The 19,762-nt window shown below is 39.3% G+C and overlaps 1 protein-coding gene across 1 annotated transcript in view; it reads right to left on the bottom strand.

Annotated features, from left to right (window-relative positions):
* CCDC146 (coiled-coil domain containing 146) overlaps nucleotides 1–19,762 on the bottom strand; it is a 71,954-nt gene that overhangs the window by 6,173 nt on the left and 46,019 nt on the right. The window contains exons 5-15 of the mRNA XM_042872732.1: nucleotides 19,484–19,541; nucleotides 18,815–18,991; nucleotides 18,112–18,185; nucleotides 16,446–16,673; nucleotides 15,332–15,518; nucleotides 11,923–12,018; nucleotides 10,551–10,721; nucleotides 9,105–9,193; nucleotides 8,846–9,010; nucleotides 6,600–6,824; nucleotides 5,761–5,989 (exon numbers count right to left, since the gene is read on the bottom strand). Of these exons, the coding sequence (XP_042728666.1) occupies nucleotides 5,761–5,989; nucleotides 6,600–6,824; nucleotides 8,846–9,010; nucleotides 9,105–9,193; nucleotides 10,551–10,721; nucleotides 11,923–12,018; nucleotides 15,332–15,518; nucleotides 16,446–16,673; nucleotides 18,112–18,185; nucleotides 18,815–18,991; nucleotides 19,484–19,541 (1,699 nt within the window). The remainder of the gene's footprint in view (nucleotides 1–5,760; nucleotides 5,990–6,599; nucleotides 6,825–8,845; nucleotides 9,011–9,104; nucleotides 9,194–10,550; nucleotides 10,722–11,922; nucleotides 12,019–15,331; nucleotides 15,519–16,445; nucleotides 16,674–18,111; nucleotides 18,186–18,814; nucleotides 18,992–19,483; nucleotides 19,542–19,762) is intronic.

The raw sequence follows: 19,762 nt of genomic DNA on the forward strand, positions 1-19,762 counted from the left end.
GCTTTGAGGTCCTTTCCAACCCAAACCATTCCGTGTTTCTATGAAGGTCTTCTTTCTAAGACATAAATACAATTTCCTCTCGATTCCTTGAGCTCTTGTTCTCTTGACTACGTGTGCAACAGAACAACCTGTATATCAGTACAGCAGTCATGTCAACCAGGGTTTTTCTCTGAACCACCAGGTATCCTGAAAAGTGCCTTGACTGGAAGATATTTTTTACCTTCTGAAAGTTAGGGAAAAAGCAGCAGTCCTGGGGGTAGATGGTCAGCATTGGCCATGCACCCACATCCCTTGGGCCAACACAAGGGTGTGGATGAGGGCCACCCTCCATCACTCCTGTCAGTGAGTGGCAGGGCCTATCTGTGCTGCAGATGGCTGCAGCTCTGGGCAGAGGAGAGGGGAACCCTCATGGAGGAGGGCGAGTCCTGAGGACCAGGCTGGATGGGGTTCAGCTGCCCGGCCTAGTGCAGTGTCTGCATCCGCAAGGGTAGTTGTGAGGTGAGCCCAGGCAAGTCACTGCTGGCAATGAAACGCTGAATGTGTTTTGTACCCAGGCTGGATGCAGCTCTGGGCAGCCTGCTCTGGTGGTTGGCAACCCTGCACATAGCAGGAGGGTTGAAACTAGATGATCCTTATGGTCCTTTTCAACCCAGGCCATTCTATGATTCCCAGAGTACACAGATGGAACTCCATGTCCTCTCAGTTGCTTGCTGAAGGAGTGACTGGGAACATTTCCTCATGTCTGGACTCACGGGGCAGGCCACAATGGCTGTGTGCCTGATGTGCACCTGGCTATCTGTCAGCACACCGTCACGCCCTCTGCATTTGTTGGAACACAAGCATGGTGACTTCCCTGTTAGTGCTAACTTGCAGCTAGGGGTGGTGACATTGTCGAGGAAATGATGCTCACAGCTCTGGGAAGGGTCACCACAAATACAAAGTGATTGTTTTGCCATTGCTATAGGGACAGGGTTTATTCACTGGAAGAGAACAATTCATGCTCAACTGCAAATGGGAAAACTGACAATTATTTGCAGGTGATAATGAAATGTCAGCACTGTACTCGCTCTAAGCAGCTCTTTTCTGGGAAAAAGGTTCATGCAAATCTTTCCTTTACACTTTGTCTAAGAACAGACACAGTAAAAGCCCTCAATATCTGTGCTGAGCAGCTTCCTTGTCAAATCGTGGTTTGATATAAAATGCACGCCCTTCTGCATGCAACTCATTTCAGGCGTACTTAAAGGTTTATTTTAATTTTAAACAGCTGAAAATGGAACCTAGCAGTATCTGAGAACTACAAGCGGAAGAATGCAAGAACAGGGGTGCAACAGGATGCAGTGCTGGTGCCAGAGATCTGGGGCCAAAGGGCTCCAGCAGCAGCACAGCTGCAGGCACATTGCTGGAGGTGGTGGTACCTCTGTGGGATTAGCACAGCTCCCTGTGTTATACAGGTTTGAGTTGTTACTTCAGAGAAGGACTGATGCAGAACAAACCCTGTCTGAACCAAGAAAAAAAAATCCAGGTTTCCTGATAAATGCTTGGCTTACTTTTACAGATGATGGGAATTAAATCGAAGCTAAACCAAAAATATGGAAAGCAAAGCACATTTGGAGATAACCGTGACATCATGTGTGTGCTTAAACAATGTAAGGATAGGTAAGTCTTAAAACCAGAAAAGACCTTTCTTGGAGTGTGTTTGATACAGGGAATGGGAAAAGGCCCTACAAGAATGGCTTTGCTGTGCTTGACTGTAGATAGCAAGAACTGCTGAAGAATGAAAAGATGAGAAGGAACACGGAGCAGATAGAGGGCTGCTCGGAGAGGGCAGGGCTCGTGTTGATTCTGTAAACTTCAGGGGATGTAGGGGGGGTATCTCTTGCACTAGAAAAGAGCAAATATCACATCCGGTTTTTAAAGTGGGGGGAAATGGAGCTGCTGAGTATAGATGTTATTAATATTTATGGATGTAATATATAGAGATATAATTAATAAATCACTTTCTGAATAATAAATATGGAAAAAAATCATGAAGCTTTCTTTGTAAATAGCTGGAAAATAAAAGACTATGAATAATAGCTAACGTAGCTGTGCCAAACAGTTCGATCTCCTATTATTTAACCTGAGCATGGATGAGAAATGGTAGGTATCATACAGTTTGATCTTTACAGAAGTTCAGTATTGTTTCATATGGTCTCATCATAAACAAGATAAGGAAACAGGTTCTGGATGAAAATGTAAGGTAAGGACTACATCAGGAAATGTACTCACAAAGCAAATGTGAATCAGTACATCATGCTGTTGCAAGAAGGACTACCAACATACTACCAACATAGAAGGATGTGTAAGCAGAAATGCCACCTGCCTGAATGAATCCTTTTGCTCTCAGCCACTGCCATTAGGTGCTGCACTTGAAGGCAGAAAGAAAGGAAAGTAGAAAAGAAGGATTGAAGCAGCGCTAGCTCTAAGGGCTGATGCAAAGGAGTGGGGCTGTGCAGCCCAACAAAAGCATGGGAGACGAATGTGGCTGACTTTATTCCAGGAACGTGAAACGTTGCCTCAGGGAGGAAGAGAATGATCTGTTTGTTGTGTCCCTGGTGGATGGAAAAGAAATCTAAAGGCCTACACTGCAGCAAGAGCGGCTCAGCTAAAGGTTAAGAAAATTGTTCCTGTGTTATGGAAGTGCTGGGGCAGCTTGCCTGGGGAATAGGAGCTTCCACCAGGAAAGAGCTGCTGTGCCCTCATGAATGGCAGGCAGCCCCACTTGGGGCACAAGCAGGACTGCCACGAAGCTCTTCTCTCTGCTAGCCCTGGTTTTCTACAACTGATGCTGTGGTCCATAGATTTTCAGAGGCTGTATTAAAACTTGGATAAACTGATGCCAAATGTGCAATTATCAGTCCCTGTGCATTAGTTTAGCTCAGAGGCATGAAAGTGCCACCTGGAGCACTGTGAGCTCAGCAGGTCTGTTTGTTGGACTAATTAACGATTAGTGCCAGGTATTTCTCACTGTTGAAGGTAGATTAGTCCTCATGGGTTGTTTCAGTCAGCAGGAACGTGATGTGCAGTCACAAGTAAAAGCTGTATAGTTTGATGCCCAGCTTAAAATCTTGTCAGGTATTTATTGTGTCAGATAGAGGAAGTGCTTCTAAATATTTCTGATTTTATTGCTTTACACTGAATGTAACAAAAATACCTACTCCATCTTGGCAGTGCTTTTGCTTAGAACCGATCTAGTGTTGCTTGAGATAAGATCTATCAACACCTGTCATTCTTTTGAGAAACTAAATGGCATTTGATGGAAAGTGTAAGAATGGAATATCCATGGTTTGATGATCGAGCAACTTGTGTGGAACACAGGAGGACCACGTTACATTTTTGTTCTTCCTGTCTTGCCACGCAGCCCCAGTCTGTGCTTCCCCACTTCTGAGTGGGTACCACAGCCACCAGGCATGGGGTCGGCAACTGTAGTCTATTGAATATGATGCATTCATTCACCTTCTGGTCAGAGGTGCATCTCTAAGGAAGTAGATAACGCATCTTAGAATATTTAACTTACTGATGATGAAAAGATCTGGTGGGAATATGGGAGGCTCAGATTCAAATGATGTCTCAAAAAAAAAAAAAAAAAAAATCAAAAACATTTCCTTCCAGCTTGTTTTCTTTTCCTTCAAACACAATCCCTGTGTTTGAAGTGTTACCTCTAATGTATCTGTGGATGGAAGATTGTTCTGCATTCAGTGCCAGAAAGTTCAATTCACATCTAGAGTGAGAAAAGGGGACACAGTTCTGGGGTAATGGGGAAGCTGGGAAATGCAGGAGAGAAGAAAAGCAGTACAGAAAAGAATAAGATGACAGAGTTTGGAAAATACCCGAGATTTAAGGAGACAGGCAGTGTAGGAAAAGAGGAAAAAAGAAAATGTGAAAGGTGCAGAGACAGGATTTGTCCTGCCTAATGCAGATAGTCCAAACTGTATTTCAAAAGTAAATGCCTTCTGAAATACCTTTCCTACACAATTCAAGGACTCCTGTGCAGTCCACAAGGAGAGGTAGGTGCCCTGAGGACAAAGACCTCCAAGAGTTGTCAGGATCTCCTCCAAAGGCAAAGACACCTAACTCTTTTTGTTGATACAGAGCCCTTACCATTGATCTGTATAATTTGCCCAGTGGGCTCTAACTTCAGGTCAGAGTGCCTGTTACCACCTCTTTAGGCTTCAGCTTGGCATCAGAGGTTGGGTTCACAGGAAGGATGGATTTAGACCTGTACTGACCACATCAAGTCAAGGTCGTGTGCAAATGAGCATTGCTGTAAAAGGCTTTGCACGTTGTAACCAAGTGATGCTGTTGGACGTCAACATGGGGCCAGATCTGTAATCAGGGCAGGAGTTAATGATCTGACCAATGCCAGAATTCAGTTTAGGCCTATGACTTTTATTTAAATCAAGGTGATAAAGCCAAATGATTTAGAGCGATTTCTTAGTAGTCATAATGGTTATTACCAGTAGAAGGAAGAGTATTAATGCTAGAATACCTGACAGCACAGGGAGATGGCTGGGCTGGCAGCCAGCTTGAACCACGTAATATTCCATAACCACAATATCTAGTGACAACTGATTATTTGCCACTGTTTGCTCAAAAGTCCCCGACTTGGGAACATGCATAGAGACCATATCACAACACTATTTTCATTCTGTTTTACTTCATGCTAAAAGATTTAAAAAGCCTGTAATAGCAGCCTCCCTTCAGCTCTTAACACAGACCATCATCACAAAGGAGAAAGTTTCAGGAATGCAGAACAGAAAACTTAACACAGAAATCATCTGCGCTTTGTTTCTGCGTTTGTGACTCTCAGTCTCTTTCTAAGTCTTATCTGGAAGCATTTCTTATTTTCTTCAGTCTGTCATCTCTTTTTATGTTCTTTTTAATTCATTGTTTAAGTCTGTAATTGCACTGTGAAGCTCTTTGAGGTATGATTTGCATAAGGTATTGCACAAAACTGTATTTTATTAGCTGAGCATACAATCTCTTTAAAAGACCAGAAATAAGAGAACAGTGCAAGCACTATTTAACAGTGAGGCACAGCTCCATCCATGCAATTACAGATGGCAATGGTACACCATAATTTTGTGTAGACATTAACAGAGTACGTGTGGAAAAAATTACCATCTGGAGATAAGGTCAAAAGTAAATGGGCCATTTCAGAAAGCGGGGAAAGAATGCCCAGAACAATGACCAACGCTGCAGTTTGTTAATTGTTTAATGTCATGTTGTAACTAGAACTAAAACTTACTCTGTTTTTGTATAGAAGGAAATGTATGCGGCATCACTGTGGGCAGCAGTTTCCAGAGTAGGCTCAGGGTCAAGGTTGAATTGGGCTGTTATTTTAGAAATGTGAAGAGCTAAGTATATTCCCCAGCCCTCCACCTACCCCATCAATGCAGCTTTAACAATTTTTATCTCTGTTCCCATATTTTCCCCATGACTGCCATTCTCCAGCTTAGTCATCTTGACATTTACGGCCCTGGGAGTGCTAGCTGGGATGGAGGGTATGCACATGGCAAACGGCGTCAGTTATACACGAGCTAGGAGCTGACATATTTCAAGTTACAAATACACATCGGTGCTTTCCTGGACTGGTGTATTAATGAACTTTCTCTTTTAATAAGCCTTGTACACGTTGACTTATATTTTGTATGATAATTGTTTTTAAATACAGAATTAGAGAAAACAAAAGGAGAAAAAAGAGGCTTCTTTCCCACCAACCTGTATCTGAAGTATGACCAACTCTGTGTCCAGGGCTCTCTTCATTGGGAGTGCTTTGAGCCAGAATTTAATCTGTCTCTCTTTCTCAGCCACCTTCATCTTCAGAAAACTGATTTTTTCATCCATAGCTTGCATCTCAATATCTCCTTTTCTACACAAAAACTCTTGTACATTTATTTTTTCATATAAAATACATATTTCTTCTTCTCGACTTCTAAGCAGAAGGCCACTGCAATAAGCCCAAAAGGAAAAAGTAGGTTTTTTTAAAATTTTGGTTGATATTCCTTGTATTTCATTCAAGAACATAAAAGGCAAATTTAAAAAATGATAGCAATAATCTGGGAAATATAGCAAGATTTCACAGATGCTATTTTAATATCACCATAGCATCTTAAAAAGAGAACAGAATTACAAGCTGAAAATTGGAGAACACATCTACCAAGATTGCTTTGGTGCTTCATACCATTGCTACAAGCTTTTTTTGCCCTCTACAGCATTCATTTGGAAAGTGGAGTAATGTGACTGGAAAGCTTTTCTCTACACTTCCATATGAGAGTGGTGTACAAAGCACAGAGAGCAGAGGCTACAAGCTCTCAAGGCATTCCACAGACAAGGTACTGTGCTGCTCTGTAAAAGTTCTGAAGAACGAATGGCTCCAGCAGTGGAGAACCAGCACACACATCCAAGACACACAGCAGCACAGGCGTCGCAGGCTGCTTGCGAGGCACCGCAGTGAAGATGTCTTTGGTATTCTTGGTTAGACTTGCTCAGAAATCGAAAGGTATCGCTTCATGAATTTCAGAATGACCCACTTCATTGCATCACATTTACACACGTACCTCTCGTTTTGTTCCTCAATGGCTCTTTTGTACTTTTTGTGCAGTTGCGCAATTTCCTCTTCAATGCGGATAACAATATTGGTAAGTCTGTCAAGATCCAAAACCTGTTGCTTTTTCTTTTCGTTCATTTCATACATGACTTGCACGACTTTGGAGCAATCGTTTTTGAGACTCTCTTTAATTGCTACGTTATTTTTATTCTTCATGTGTTGTTTCTGCAGTTCTCTTTAAGGTAACAGAAAAGTAGGAAAGTTTTGAGTCCTTTCAATTTGAAAGCAATTGCAGCACAAAAAAGCAGAGCTTAAACTAATTGCTCAATTGCACAAAGAATCTTCTATGTCACCCTGCTTCAAGGAAGCATGACAAGAGGTAGAATCCTTTTCTGAGAATCGCCTCTGTACGAGCTCTTTCCAACTTGAGCAGATCTGGACTATGGCCCAGTGAAATGCTGTAACTGGAGCCTGCACCACAGCTCTTCTGCCCTGGGAAAAAACTTAAAGAGTAGAAGTGTGGACTGCAAGTTCTTAATGTGCAGTAAGCCTGTCCTTCTCCTCATTTACAGTTCGATATTTAAATAACACGGTTGTGACTCTGAGGTCTCCAAGCTTATAATACACTGTATCCCAACATTCACACGAGATGGAATGTTATCAATCCTCCTATCTGAAAGATGTGGGAAAAACATCATAACAAAAGATTAGGGATAAATCACAACTATGCATGAAATTGAAGAAAAGGCATTGTTTCTGGAGACTGCCAGCCACTGGATGATGGTGCCTTTGCTCAGAAGACAGCTTCTTGTTGCCATGTGGAGCATTGCTTTGGTAACAACAGGGATTCAGACTTATTGCACTTAAACTGCACTAAGTGTCACTTCTGGACTGAGGCTACTTTGTGTACACTGGGAAGATATTTGTTAACGTACAAAAGAGGTAGTGAAAGAAGAAGCACTGTCTCCTATTAAAATATAGAACAGCAAATGAAATGCCCTGCCTCTCATTCTCAGTTCCGTCATGTAGCTGCTGAATTACTCTGTGCAAAGCTGTGAGATTCTTTCTGGTTCATTTCTGCTTTTGTAAATCAACTTCCAGATTGACAGTATTGGAGAAATGCAGTGAATTATTTAATAGAATATGAAAAAAACTGTAATTTTGGACTGATACTCTGTCTTCTAAATTGAGTAGCTTGCAGTTAAGTCAGGGATACCATGATGGATTTTTATCCTTCTTTCTCCTTTTCCTCTCACAAGTAGTTTATTGGGAAGGCCTAAAAAATTTTAGCACAAAACATCAGCTTGCGTATGTCATCAGAATCCCTTCAGTCCACGAAGTGCCACTTCTTTTCATCTTGCTCCAGCATGGCTTTGAAGTCAAGGAACATGGAGATTAACTACATATATAGATCGAATTTATCCTGAATGCATTCTTAGGCATGGCTGTGCAATTTTTTTTTGATGCCAGAAAACAAAGTTTTGGGCAAAATGAATTATTTCTAAACTTAGTTTTGGCTGTGCTGTTTTGCTTACAGAATTGACCCTTTCCCAGCTCCCTGCTTTCCTGGCTACTGATTTCAGAGACGCTGTCACTGTCTGTATAGCACCAAGCAGAAAATCACCATTTGGATGACAAAAAGATGGCCAAAAGACATCTCCACCAAGCAATGACTGACGAAAAAACAGAATCACACACACCAGCTGCTCCTCCTCAGCTGTCAGTGTAAGCTTTCATTTTGATCAGGCTTGCCTAGAAGTTGAAGCCATATTTTGTTTGATCTGAAATATTATCCAATAGACTACAGTTTGAGTTTGAAACAAGAAGCTCACTTCTAATTTAATAATTAATTGGCCATATTACTAGCTAGTGACTCATTTACTGGTACCATCCAGTCTATTGTGAATTGTGTATGGACCTCCTTTTGCCAAAGGATGAGCACAACAGAATTGTTCATACTCATATGCTAGAGGCTTGAGAACAGTTATACGAAGAAAGTATAAACGCAGTCTTTCACTTGAAAGGATAGGAAAATGAGAAAGAAGGCAGACAAACTTCAACAAGGTTTCCTTCCCATGCAGTAATGACCAAACTAATTGTAAATTGTTAGGATTGGAGCAGATTCTATAAGGGTGTTGCAATATTTCTTTGTTTGGATCAGGTACTAAAAGTCAGGGTAATAACTGAGAATAGGATTCTTTCTAAGAAACATTTTCCATTTCTACATCTGTGATTTACAGCTTATTTAAAACTCACCTTTCTTGGGTTATAAGAGTATTCCTTAAAGTTTCTCTTTCACTTGCTTTTACTTTTATCCAGTCTTTAATTTCAGTTGTTTTCTGCTGAGCAACATGCACCAAATGTATGCATTTATTCCTTTCACTTTGGATTATATCACACATTTTAGCAACTCCTTGGAGTCTGAGGAGAAGTGTGACAGAAATAATTTTTATAAGTTTAGGCATACATTATCTGGATAAAAATTACTTTGTCTAGTGTGTAATTGTTTTCTTACTCTTTCTGGACTCTTCTTTTCCTCTTTTTATACTGTTCTATTTCAAGATCCTTTCTTTTTATTTCTTTAATAATATTTTGAAGTTGCATCTGAAATTTAAATAGAATTCAGTAAGTGCTTTAGATTTTTCAAAAAGAAACAGAACAGCTCTCCTAGATGAGGAAAATATGGGCAGAATTCTTCCAAGAATTTGTTTTGATTACAGTGAAATGCCTTTATTGTAATAACACTAAGCAACCCAGTCTCTCTATGTATACTATAAGTCTTACAATGACTGCTAAAAATGTAGATAATTTATTCCATGCTCATTTTGAAATGAATGATCCCTGCTACCTGTAGTTCTGCTGTTTTTATTAAACAGCCTCCAGTTCCATCTCAGTGTAGTTGTGCATATGCTCTGTCGAAGTTTTACCTTGAATTTATGATGCACTTTTTAAAAAGAAAAATTTTCTTTACTTTTCTGCCTTCTCAGTAGTCACTGGTGATTGAGTAGCATGGCACACTTACATTCCATAAGGGCTCTGCACATCTGATTTCAGTTCCGTTCAGTCCTTACTAGTTTGTGTCCTTAACATTCAGTGGACAGACCTTCTCTCACCCATTGATATCAAGAGGATGATATAGGTATTAGAAAAAGCTGGTGGATGTCTGGTTGCAGTTCTGAACAGGAGTGTTTACTAGCAAAATTATATTCTTAATGATTTGGTCCATTTATGGACTTATTTTTATTCAATTTGCAAAGCCTGAACTGCTCCTTTGACTCTATTTCTATAGACAGTCAAAAATTCACAATGTGCTTTAAAGATAGCCTACCCAATTTATTTTAATATGGACATACACTGTGGAAGTGTAAACAGTTTGTTCCTGGTATTTAGCCAGAAGAATGGGGGATTTTTCCCTCTTCCTTCAAATTAATAGAATTATTTGCATATGGAAGTTTATCAGGAAAATAAGAACTGGTGTCTCTCCTTGGAGTGAATAGTAGTTCTGGGTATCTTCTGATGTCCATACATTTGCAAAACAAAACAACCTTCTTGTACTTCCAAGGATCTCAGTTGGGGCTATCTGCTTTTCTGCCTCTTCCATAATTGTTCATTTTATTCTGTAGCCTTGAAAGAAAACATCCTTTCAAACACCTTATTTCAACTGTAGCACGATATTTTAGTGCACTGTTGTACTGCACCATAAATTGCTACCAAGTAACGGAGTACTATGAGCTGCCTGTGTTAATCATGGAATCCTTAGAGTTGGAAGGAACCTTTAAATGTCATCTGGTCCAACTCCCCTGCAATGAACAGGGGTAGTTGTGATGAGCATTTCCAATGGAACTTCAAGGTAAAGTGGGAAATGAGAGCCTATAAGGTTTTTCTCATTAGTGATTTAATTTTTTCATATAGCAGCTTTTGCTTTAGAGCAGACCTTCAATTATATGAGATATTTTGATACCTGGACTTTCTGAACTTCCCTAGATTTCTGTTCCTTCTCTTCAACTTTCAGCCAAGTCAGCTGTGCAAGTCTGGATAACTCACTGCGGCATCTTTCCTGCTCCTTGAACAGCCGGCCTTCTTCAGCAATACATTCCTCTAACGTGTGGGCATCCATACCTGATACCAGCTCCTGAGGAAATCAAAGTCAGTTCCTTATGCCCTGACGTATTACCAGTGTTTGAAACACTTTGGGTTTATTTACAAAGCATACCATACATGGATTTAAAAATAAATGAATAACAAAACTGACTTAAAAGTACCATCTGAAGCACCACGCACAATCCTGTGGTAACATCAAAATATTTTAGCACTTACAAAGTTTCTGTTCCTCCATCCAGCAGCACTTCCAGCTGCTGAATATAAAAGCAAAGAATCAGGGCATGCAGTAAACTGTGCTGCAAAAGGCTTGGAAAACACCTTCTATGCTAAGAATCTCAAAGAGCTTTGTCTCCTTAAAGCAAGATAACTGTATAACGAGATTGGATTTTTTTTTTTTGTAGCTGTACAGTGAACAGAAGTTTGATAACAAACTCCTCAAATCAAAGGTCAAACACTTAAAAAATAGAGTGACTGAAAGGTGAAACTAGTCAAACTCTGATGACAGTAACCAGACATTTTTAACATGGATTAACCCTTGACACAATTTGGCAGGAACTGGTCCTTTCTCTCCCAGTGTAATTTTGAAATCAAGATTTGGACTTTCCCTAAGTCTTTGCTGTAGTTCAAAGGAGAGTTTATTCAGGGAACTTCTATGATCTGTATTGTACTGGTGATCAGTTCAAATATCCAGAACGGTTCCTTGTGTAACCTTCAAATCAGCTTATTTCAGGATGAGGTGAATGGATGAATTTCTGAGCTCCACCAGCTATGGCGGACCATTAAGGACACAAACAGTGACATGTATGTACCTATGCATATCCAAACACAAGCTGAATCTCACCTGACAATTCTAATGACTTCAAAGACAGCACAAAAGAAATATGAGAATAAGATAAGAGAATATGAACTTAGGAAGAAAGTATGTCTAAAATTTACTGCTTATTATAAAGTCATCCAGAAAGTGGCAAGCAGTAATACTCTTGTGAATGAGACATCTGCATTTCCAGCACATTTGACCCCGGTGAATATCGACAGACATCCACACATCTAGAGGAAGATGTCTGCACCTGTGGCAGGGAACTGTAACTAGAGGATCGTCAAGGTCCCTTCCATACAGATCAGTCAGAAACTATCGCCATTAAAAAAAAAAAAATTAAAAAATGGTTCCTTTATTCTCATGACAGAAAACCAATCATTACAGGGAATTAATATGAGAATGAAGAACTCATCACCTGTTTAGCTAAACATCTCTTTTTCATTTCAATTTCCTTCTGCAGTTCTCGTCTTCTTTCTAGTAATACTCCATTAATTTTAGGGATAGCTTCTGCCTGCAAAAATAAATCAGGCATTCTCAATGATGGCAACAAGAGGTGTGAAAAATGCAGAAAATCTATTTCAATTACTTATACATATGATGAAATTATTATTTTTCTGTCTTGTTGCAACTCTTAATCCAAGAGTTACTGGTGGCTGAGCAGAATTCCTCAACACCATGTCCAAGTTTCTGAAGGTTTTCTTAAACGTTACAAAGCCCAGTTTAAGTGATGGAATGCATAAGTGTTACGTTATTGGTTTAAATTGTGAAGGATTTTCCTGTTTCTCCCTGAGGCTCCTGGAAGTCCAAGCAAACAGCATAGCTATGTACAACTTTTTCTTGTACATTATGGGAGAACCTGTTTATTCAGCCAGATTTTAGAAAGAAATGAGAGAAGGAAGAAATTACTTTCTGATTAAATCTGAACAATCCAACTAAAACCATTTGTGTGATAGATCTTGTGAGGCACCAGGTTTTTTTGGCCTCACAGCACTCTGGTATTTTTCTCAGATCACAACCAGATGTTAGGAAACCTTCACATCAATGATGAGATATTCTGCACTCATGATTTTCGGCTCAGGGGTAATATTATAAAACTAGATATTGTTCACTTGCACTAAAAGAAAGGATAACATGGCATGGTAAAGGTCAAGCTCTGAGATTATTTGCTATTTGATTCCAGCTCTGGGACAGGTCAGATCTGACTTAGATTTGCTAAAAGGTCAACATAATCCATGCTAAACAAATTGCTTTCGCTCTCATGGAGGGAGTGAACACAGCATTTCTGCAGTGTACATCAGTTACCACTTCTGCTGTGCTGTTACCACTTCTGCTGTGCACTTTTGGCTGTGGCGGATGTGGACACACATTTCCAAAATGGGATTCTAAAGGTGCCATCAGGCTCCTGTGTCTGGAAGCAGAAAGCTCCTACCAACATCTTTCATCCATTAAAGGCTTCTGTTGGCATCAGACAAGACTCAAGTTTGGCGCTTTTGGCAGGAGACCAGGCCAGGGAGAGGAGCAGCAGCCCTGCCCGGGGCTGGAGGCAGCCAGGGCCGCCAGTTCTCTTTCACACAGAATGTCACTTTAGCAACAGCTGACCTTTCACAACTTACTGAGAAGAAAAAAGTTGAAGGAAGTGTTCATGTGATTTCCTTATTCTACAAACCAATTGCTCTGCACTTAGCACATCGCTTAAACTAGGAGAAATCTGGGGAAGCATGTTGATGGACTGCTGCCTCTGCAATCACACTGTTATATTAGCTATTATTCCTGGTGAGTTTTTTGCTTGGAATCACCTTGAATATTGAAATACGTCAACTTTTGTGCTCCCAAATCTTTCAAATGAAAATCATCTCAAGATAGCAAATGAAACCAGAATTGAGCTTGAACTGCAGTTCTCACTCCAGTACTGCATGTGAGCTGACTGTGCTGCAGGGCAGAGGTGATTTCACATTTTCTCATCTAAAAGAGCCAAGAATGCAATCCGAGAAAACACAGACAATGGGACAGATGAGCTGAAAAGACTGTACTGTCCTGGCCTGTTCACGTTTTCACACAGCAGCATCCTGCAGCTTCTGCAGAATGATTCTACTCTGAGCTCCACCTTTATCTCTGCTGGCATTCCCTCTCCCGCACACCTCGTGGTGCTGCAACTTGCAACACAAATTCAAGCCTGCAGTATAACCCGGTGTTAGCACTGAGGGAATCCCCTGCAATGCAACTAAACCTGTATGGTTCCATTGCAGGTCTCTGGCCCTTTCACACAGTGTAAAGGGGTTGGGTTGGGATCTCACCCAGCTCAGTGAACTTTAACCACATCTCTATCAGTGAATGACGGGGCTTGGTTTTAATATCGCATGACTTTGAACAGTTGTGATCCTCCCTCCAGAATTCTTTCTTCAATAGCAACACAAGACAAAATTCAGCTTCCCAGATTCTCTGAGCTGATACCAAATAGAAACACAGCATGATCTTTAAGATCCAAGTCTGGAATATGTGCATCCCTTTAACCAATAGCTCAGGAAATTCGGGTTAAAAGTTTAGGTGTGGTTATATAGAGCTTTTCCTCTTCCCAAGTGTGCTACCAGGTAATTAATGCACGTGTGAATTCAGGAGAAAATGTCATCTTCATGTATAGAAGAAGACATTAAAAAAAAAGTCTGATTGACAAAGATTAAATATTACTGAGTAATGTTTAGAGTTGGAAAAAATAGCAAAGCCAAGTATACGTGGGTTCTGATACCATAAAGTTACGTAAAGAATTTTATAGTGATGCAACAAAGAGTTCCTTTTTCTGCTTAGAAGGACCAAGAAAAATGGTGCTGACACAATGTCATGTTAAGAAACATCAACTCCTTGTACTTCCAAATCAGATAATTGATATATTATTATTCTGCAAAACAAAAATACCGACTAAGCATGGGGAATTTTATGAGTGACTTACAGTCTAGAAAGAAATGTAAGAAAAAAGCTGAAGAAAAAGGGATTAGAAGAACCAGTGATGAGAGGAAGTTATTGGGAAAAAGCAGACAAAATAATGTTTTAAGAAAGAATGGGAAGAAGAAAAGAAAGGAAATGCTTCAAGTAGACAAGCAAACTAAAACTGCTTTTTAATAGCAAGGTAATAGAAGGCACAAAAGATAGAATAAATCGGTATGAGAAGAGTAATGGGTGATACACTAAAACAAGGGGGAAGCTGAGAAAAGAGAAAGTTCAGTGGAAATGAAGGAAACATAAGGAAATATATATATATATATATATATATATATATATATATATATATATATTTACCAGACTATATAGAGTGCTGATTTCCTGCCCCCAGAATAATGTTAAACACATCATAAATTATTTGCAGCAATGTTCAAGCAATCTTCAAACTTAATAAAGATGATCTTTGTTATCTGATGTGAAACCCAGGACCTGGGTAATATGTGGCTATGTGGCCTTATTTGCCTGATACAAACTTCTTTGATGCCAGCAAGCAAGCTACTATGCTACTGCACATAGAAAATGATACAGTGCCTCAAAGGAGGACATGGGACACAGAGCCAATATAATCAGTGCCAGCTCTGATTAGGATGCTCATTTAATTACTATTTCTTAATAAGAGCCCCAGTATGGGTTCACACAGTATTCTCACTACAGCTATAAAAACTGAGAGCATCCTTAGTCAGTAGCTGTGGCACTCTTAACACTTCTCTGTGCATAAGACTTAGAAAAGTCTTATCCTACTCCCTCTGTTAGGATCAGTCCAAGTATATCATACATGAATTTTCTGCAAGAAAGTTTGGAATTCTTATGATCAATGTGTTCATACAGACCTCTAATTTCAATGTTTTGTGCTGTGACTTGTCTTGTTCCAAGGACTCATTAATCGTGTTCAGCTGTAGCTCCATCTTTTTCAGATTTCTCAGTTCTTTATCTTTCTCTACTTGCATGTGAATGAGAATTTCCCGTTGTTGCTTTTTCTCAAGGATTTGTTCCTTTAATGCATGGTTCAGAGAGTCTCTATAGAGATAAACAGAGAATTTCAGAGACAGGTAATTTGAGCAAGACGTGTTTGCATCAGGCACAATCATTTTAATGGGGTTTGAGTACAAAGTAATTATCTCCAAGCAGGAAGACAAAATCATGATGTACTGCCACAAGTCACCTTACAATTAGCCGTTTTAACGTTTTAACAATTTTATAACTTTAAGAAATGATAATATTCCTAATTATGTCAGTGAGGTCTCACAACCTGTTCTAAATCTGCTACAAGTCTGTAGAAGATGAATTATTATAGGAAGAAGACATGGTTTTTTAGTATGTTTACATGGTCATGACCCTCAGATATTTCAATTCACAGTGCCGCTATCCTTTAACATAAAACTTCAAAGGCAAAAGCATTTGTGCTGAGAATATGACCATGATTATACCTGTACTTTGTCCTCAGGAGTCAGTTGAAGCTTATGACTGACCTAACAGCTTATTTTAGTTTACCAAGTACATATAAGATCAAAATTTCAAAGAGAATATGAAAGCTATGAGTGGCCAATTCCCATTGAAATTATGGAGTATGGGGCAGAAATCTATGAGTCTCATCTGAAAATGAAACAGCTGAACTTTTTTTGCTTAGTTTGCTTTCTGTGGGCTACACAGAGAAAAAGATACTGTCACTGCAGGGAGAACCATTTTCCCTTCCAGAGCAAAATGCAGAGCTTTACTCTCCCAGGATTTTATCAAACGTTTCTACTTCTTGATGTTCTTTTCTGAGCCAGATCCCAGAGACCAGCAGTTTATAGAAACATTCCTGAAGACAAAACCAACTCTGGTATTTCTGCTCCATCATGGTTTCCACATAGAACTTGAAAACATAAGCAAAGCAATACAAAAAGAGATGTTTCAGAACAAAGTGCTCCCTCACTCTACACAGCTTACATCTAGCGCTCTTACCTCTCTACCAGGATCATCAGTTCCTTTTCTCTGCCAATTTCTAGCAATCTTATCAAAGCAGCACATTCTTGTTCTTTGCTCTCCTGCAAAGCTCTTTTTCCATTCAATTCCTTCATTACATCTTCTCTTTCTTGCAAGATATTTTCTGTCCCTTTGTCAATATCTTTCAGGGCACAGTTTAACTCCTGCATTTGGTTATTAAGGTCTTCATTTTGATTCTCTGCATCGCTGTGGATATGTGTTAACAAAAGAGTAGAGGTTGACATTGCTACATATGTATTTAAATGACAAAATTTAGGTTGTCAGTGTTCACAGGAGCACAAAATTATTTCAAAGCCACAGCTATCTGCTCGAAACGTACAATAGCAAGCTACAGACAGTGAAAATCTTCACATTGCAGGACAGTTCTGCATCAAACTACAAATGATCGTGGGGATCTTAGCACCACCTAATCAGTGTTAAAAAATGGTAACGGAGCTCTGTCAGCATCACTGGATCCAGGGTTGTGATGCTTCCAGCCGTCATTCCAAGGCTGGAAGCTCAGAGTTTGTGTCTGTGACCTGTCTCAGGTAGAAGGACTCATTTAAATACTCCATTAATAATCTACTAAGTGCACTCACTCTTTAAAACTGTTTCTCTGTACCACAATAGGGAAAACTTCTTGTACGTACAATAGCAGAGTCACATTAAACATTAAGCAGAGTTTTGAGGAGAAAATAAAACTATCACATAAATCTTAAAATTGAGAAATTTAACACAGTCAACCAACAACTTTATTTCTGACAGGGACTGCAGGCAGGCAACACAAAACTCTCTGTGTATCCCTGTGTGCTAGCAGGGCATATGTGGTCTGTTCAGCTGGATGGGCACTTAGCTTCCAGCAGCTGGGAGCAACCAGGCTGACACTGCAGGTACCAGATAGATTTTACACATGCAGAAAGCAGCACATTATGCTCTGATGGAGGACAAAACAGCCACAAAAACAGAGAAAAAAAGGCTGCTGACTGGCTGGCTTTCCCAGCTGAAATATTTGACAGAGTTCACACTGGGAGCTTATAGTAAACAGCCTCTGCCTGACAAACCGCTGTGTATGCATGGAGGGAAAATGCTTGTTTCCTTGGGTCAGACCTCCACCTGCGTGAAAACTGCTGCAGTTTCCCTGAGGCCAATGTAAATAAACTTATGTGCACTCACTGAGATCTACAACATATAAAACAGGCTAATTGCTGTGTTACACACTACACATAACAGCTTAACTTATTAACCATTGAAAATCCACTAAGCAGATCTGATATATATTAATTACTGTAGTGCAGTAAGATGGTTAAATAATTATCAGCTTTGTTCTCTATTTTTTTTTGTGTGCTTAAATTATATACAAATATAGAATAGTTTTGGTTGAATAGACCTTAAAGATTATCTTATTCCAGTCCCCTGACATGGACAGGGACATCTTCCAATAGATGAAAGTATTTAAATGGAAAGTATTTCACTGCATAAGCAACATTTTTTAGAAGGGTGCATTGATTTTGAGTGGATTATCAACACTGTTTTTAATGATGATCCTAATTTCAATCAACAGCTACTCTCTAATGCCTGTGTAACAAATGGATGAAAACAAGGAATACATACATACATATATTTATTTTATTTACTAAAAGCGTACATTTTTTTCTGATTTATCTTCTCAGCTTCCTTTCTAAGTTGCACTGGAACACCAAGGATCTTAACTAATTCATCCTAGCAACAAAAGACAAAGGTTAGGTTCATAGCCTCACAATCTTGGGTGATTTAACAGAATTAATACTCATATAGAACTGCTGTGAAACTTGGCAAGAAACCTATTTTCAAATTATTTGAGCTTATCTCAGGGAACTGTAGTTGCTGCTTTTGAAAATAATTACTGTTATTTACCATGTCATTATGTCTGAAAAACAAGATTCCCACTTGGATGCAATTAATATGCCTGCATATGTCATCTATATCATGAAAAGGAAAGCTGCAAAGACCTGGGTGCATTTTTTAAAATTCTCTGGACAAATCTGCACTAGGTTGGATGTGTTAGAGGAGCCTTACAATAACACAACATAGCAAACACAACATTTTGCAAAGCACTTTTACTCAAAACCATGACTTCTATTATTTCCTATAGGAATAACAGTGAATATGGGACAGCGGTATATCTCATGCTTATTGGAAAATGATAAAATCCATACTGTAATGCCATTAAATAAGTTGGAATGACAAGCAACATCCTCTGCATCCTTAGACTGCACTGTAGATTCACTGCATCCTTAGACAAGAGCAGGCACCCACACACACATACATGCACAAACACAAAGATATGTGCATAATTAATTTTGTGTTACTTTTAAACCATCCTGGACCTCCAGAAGCTTTTCCACTTCTTTCTTATCTATTATCATCAGCTTCTGCTTGGATAAAATGTCTTCTTTCATTGCGTTAACTTCTGCTTTCCTTTGGATTACTTCTTTGAGGAGCTCATCACAATCTTCTTTCATTTTTTTAATTTTCTTATCTGCTTCCTTTAAAGATGAAGTAGGAGATGAGATCCCTTTACATTGTTTGATGTTTCAGATATTACAGAATTTACTGACACTGAATGATGCTAACATTTTTTACAAGGTATAAAATATGATCTTTTCTTCTACTGATAATTAGCAGAATTTTATTTCCAACAAATATGCATGTGTTCATCAGAATTTGACTGCAGAAGTATTTTGCATACTCACGTCCTATAACTTGTAGCTATCTTTACCCATTTGCTGCATACTGTAAAAAAATACTGAGTAAACTTAGGAATATCCAGATCTTTTATCAATCAAATAAGCACTGCTTCGCCTACAGTCATCAGACCTGAATTATTTGCTATCATCTCTCCCATAAAATCAGCTATCTATCTTTCTATGTAAGTTAAAGACCTTTATAGCCATGCACTGTGAAAATATTTTCAGAGATGTTTTGGTGTATTAGCAGACAGAACAGAAAACATGTCTTTTCTCACATTTCATACTTACACCTTGCTTTGGAATTCTTTCATATTCTTTTTCCAGAAGTCTTTTCTCTTCTTGCAAACTGCAGGAGAATCAAAGCAGAGCTAGATGTATTAGTAATACGTCAAACAAGGAACAAGTACTGAAGCCTCTGTTCTGCTCCACCAACACATATGGTGAGCTATCATCAGGGACAGCTTAAGGGTGTTCAGATGTAAACAGAGATTGCTCTCTGCTAAAAGATAGGTCATACTCAAGCAGCATTTTTTCTAGTTCACCATTTGATCTGGACTTTCTTAGTCT

This window comes from Lagopus leucura, unplaced genomic scaffold, assembly GCF_019238085.1.
Source record: "Lagopus leucura isolate 7727_CA_CO unplaced genomic scaffold, USGS_WTPT01 Super-Scaffold_100008, whole genome shotgun sequence".
Lineage (NCBI taxonomy): Eukaryota > Metazoa > Chordata > Aves > Galliformes > Phasianidae > Lagopus > Lagopus leucura.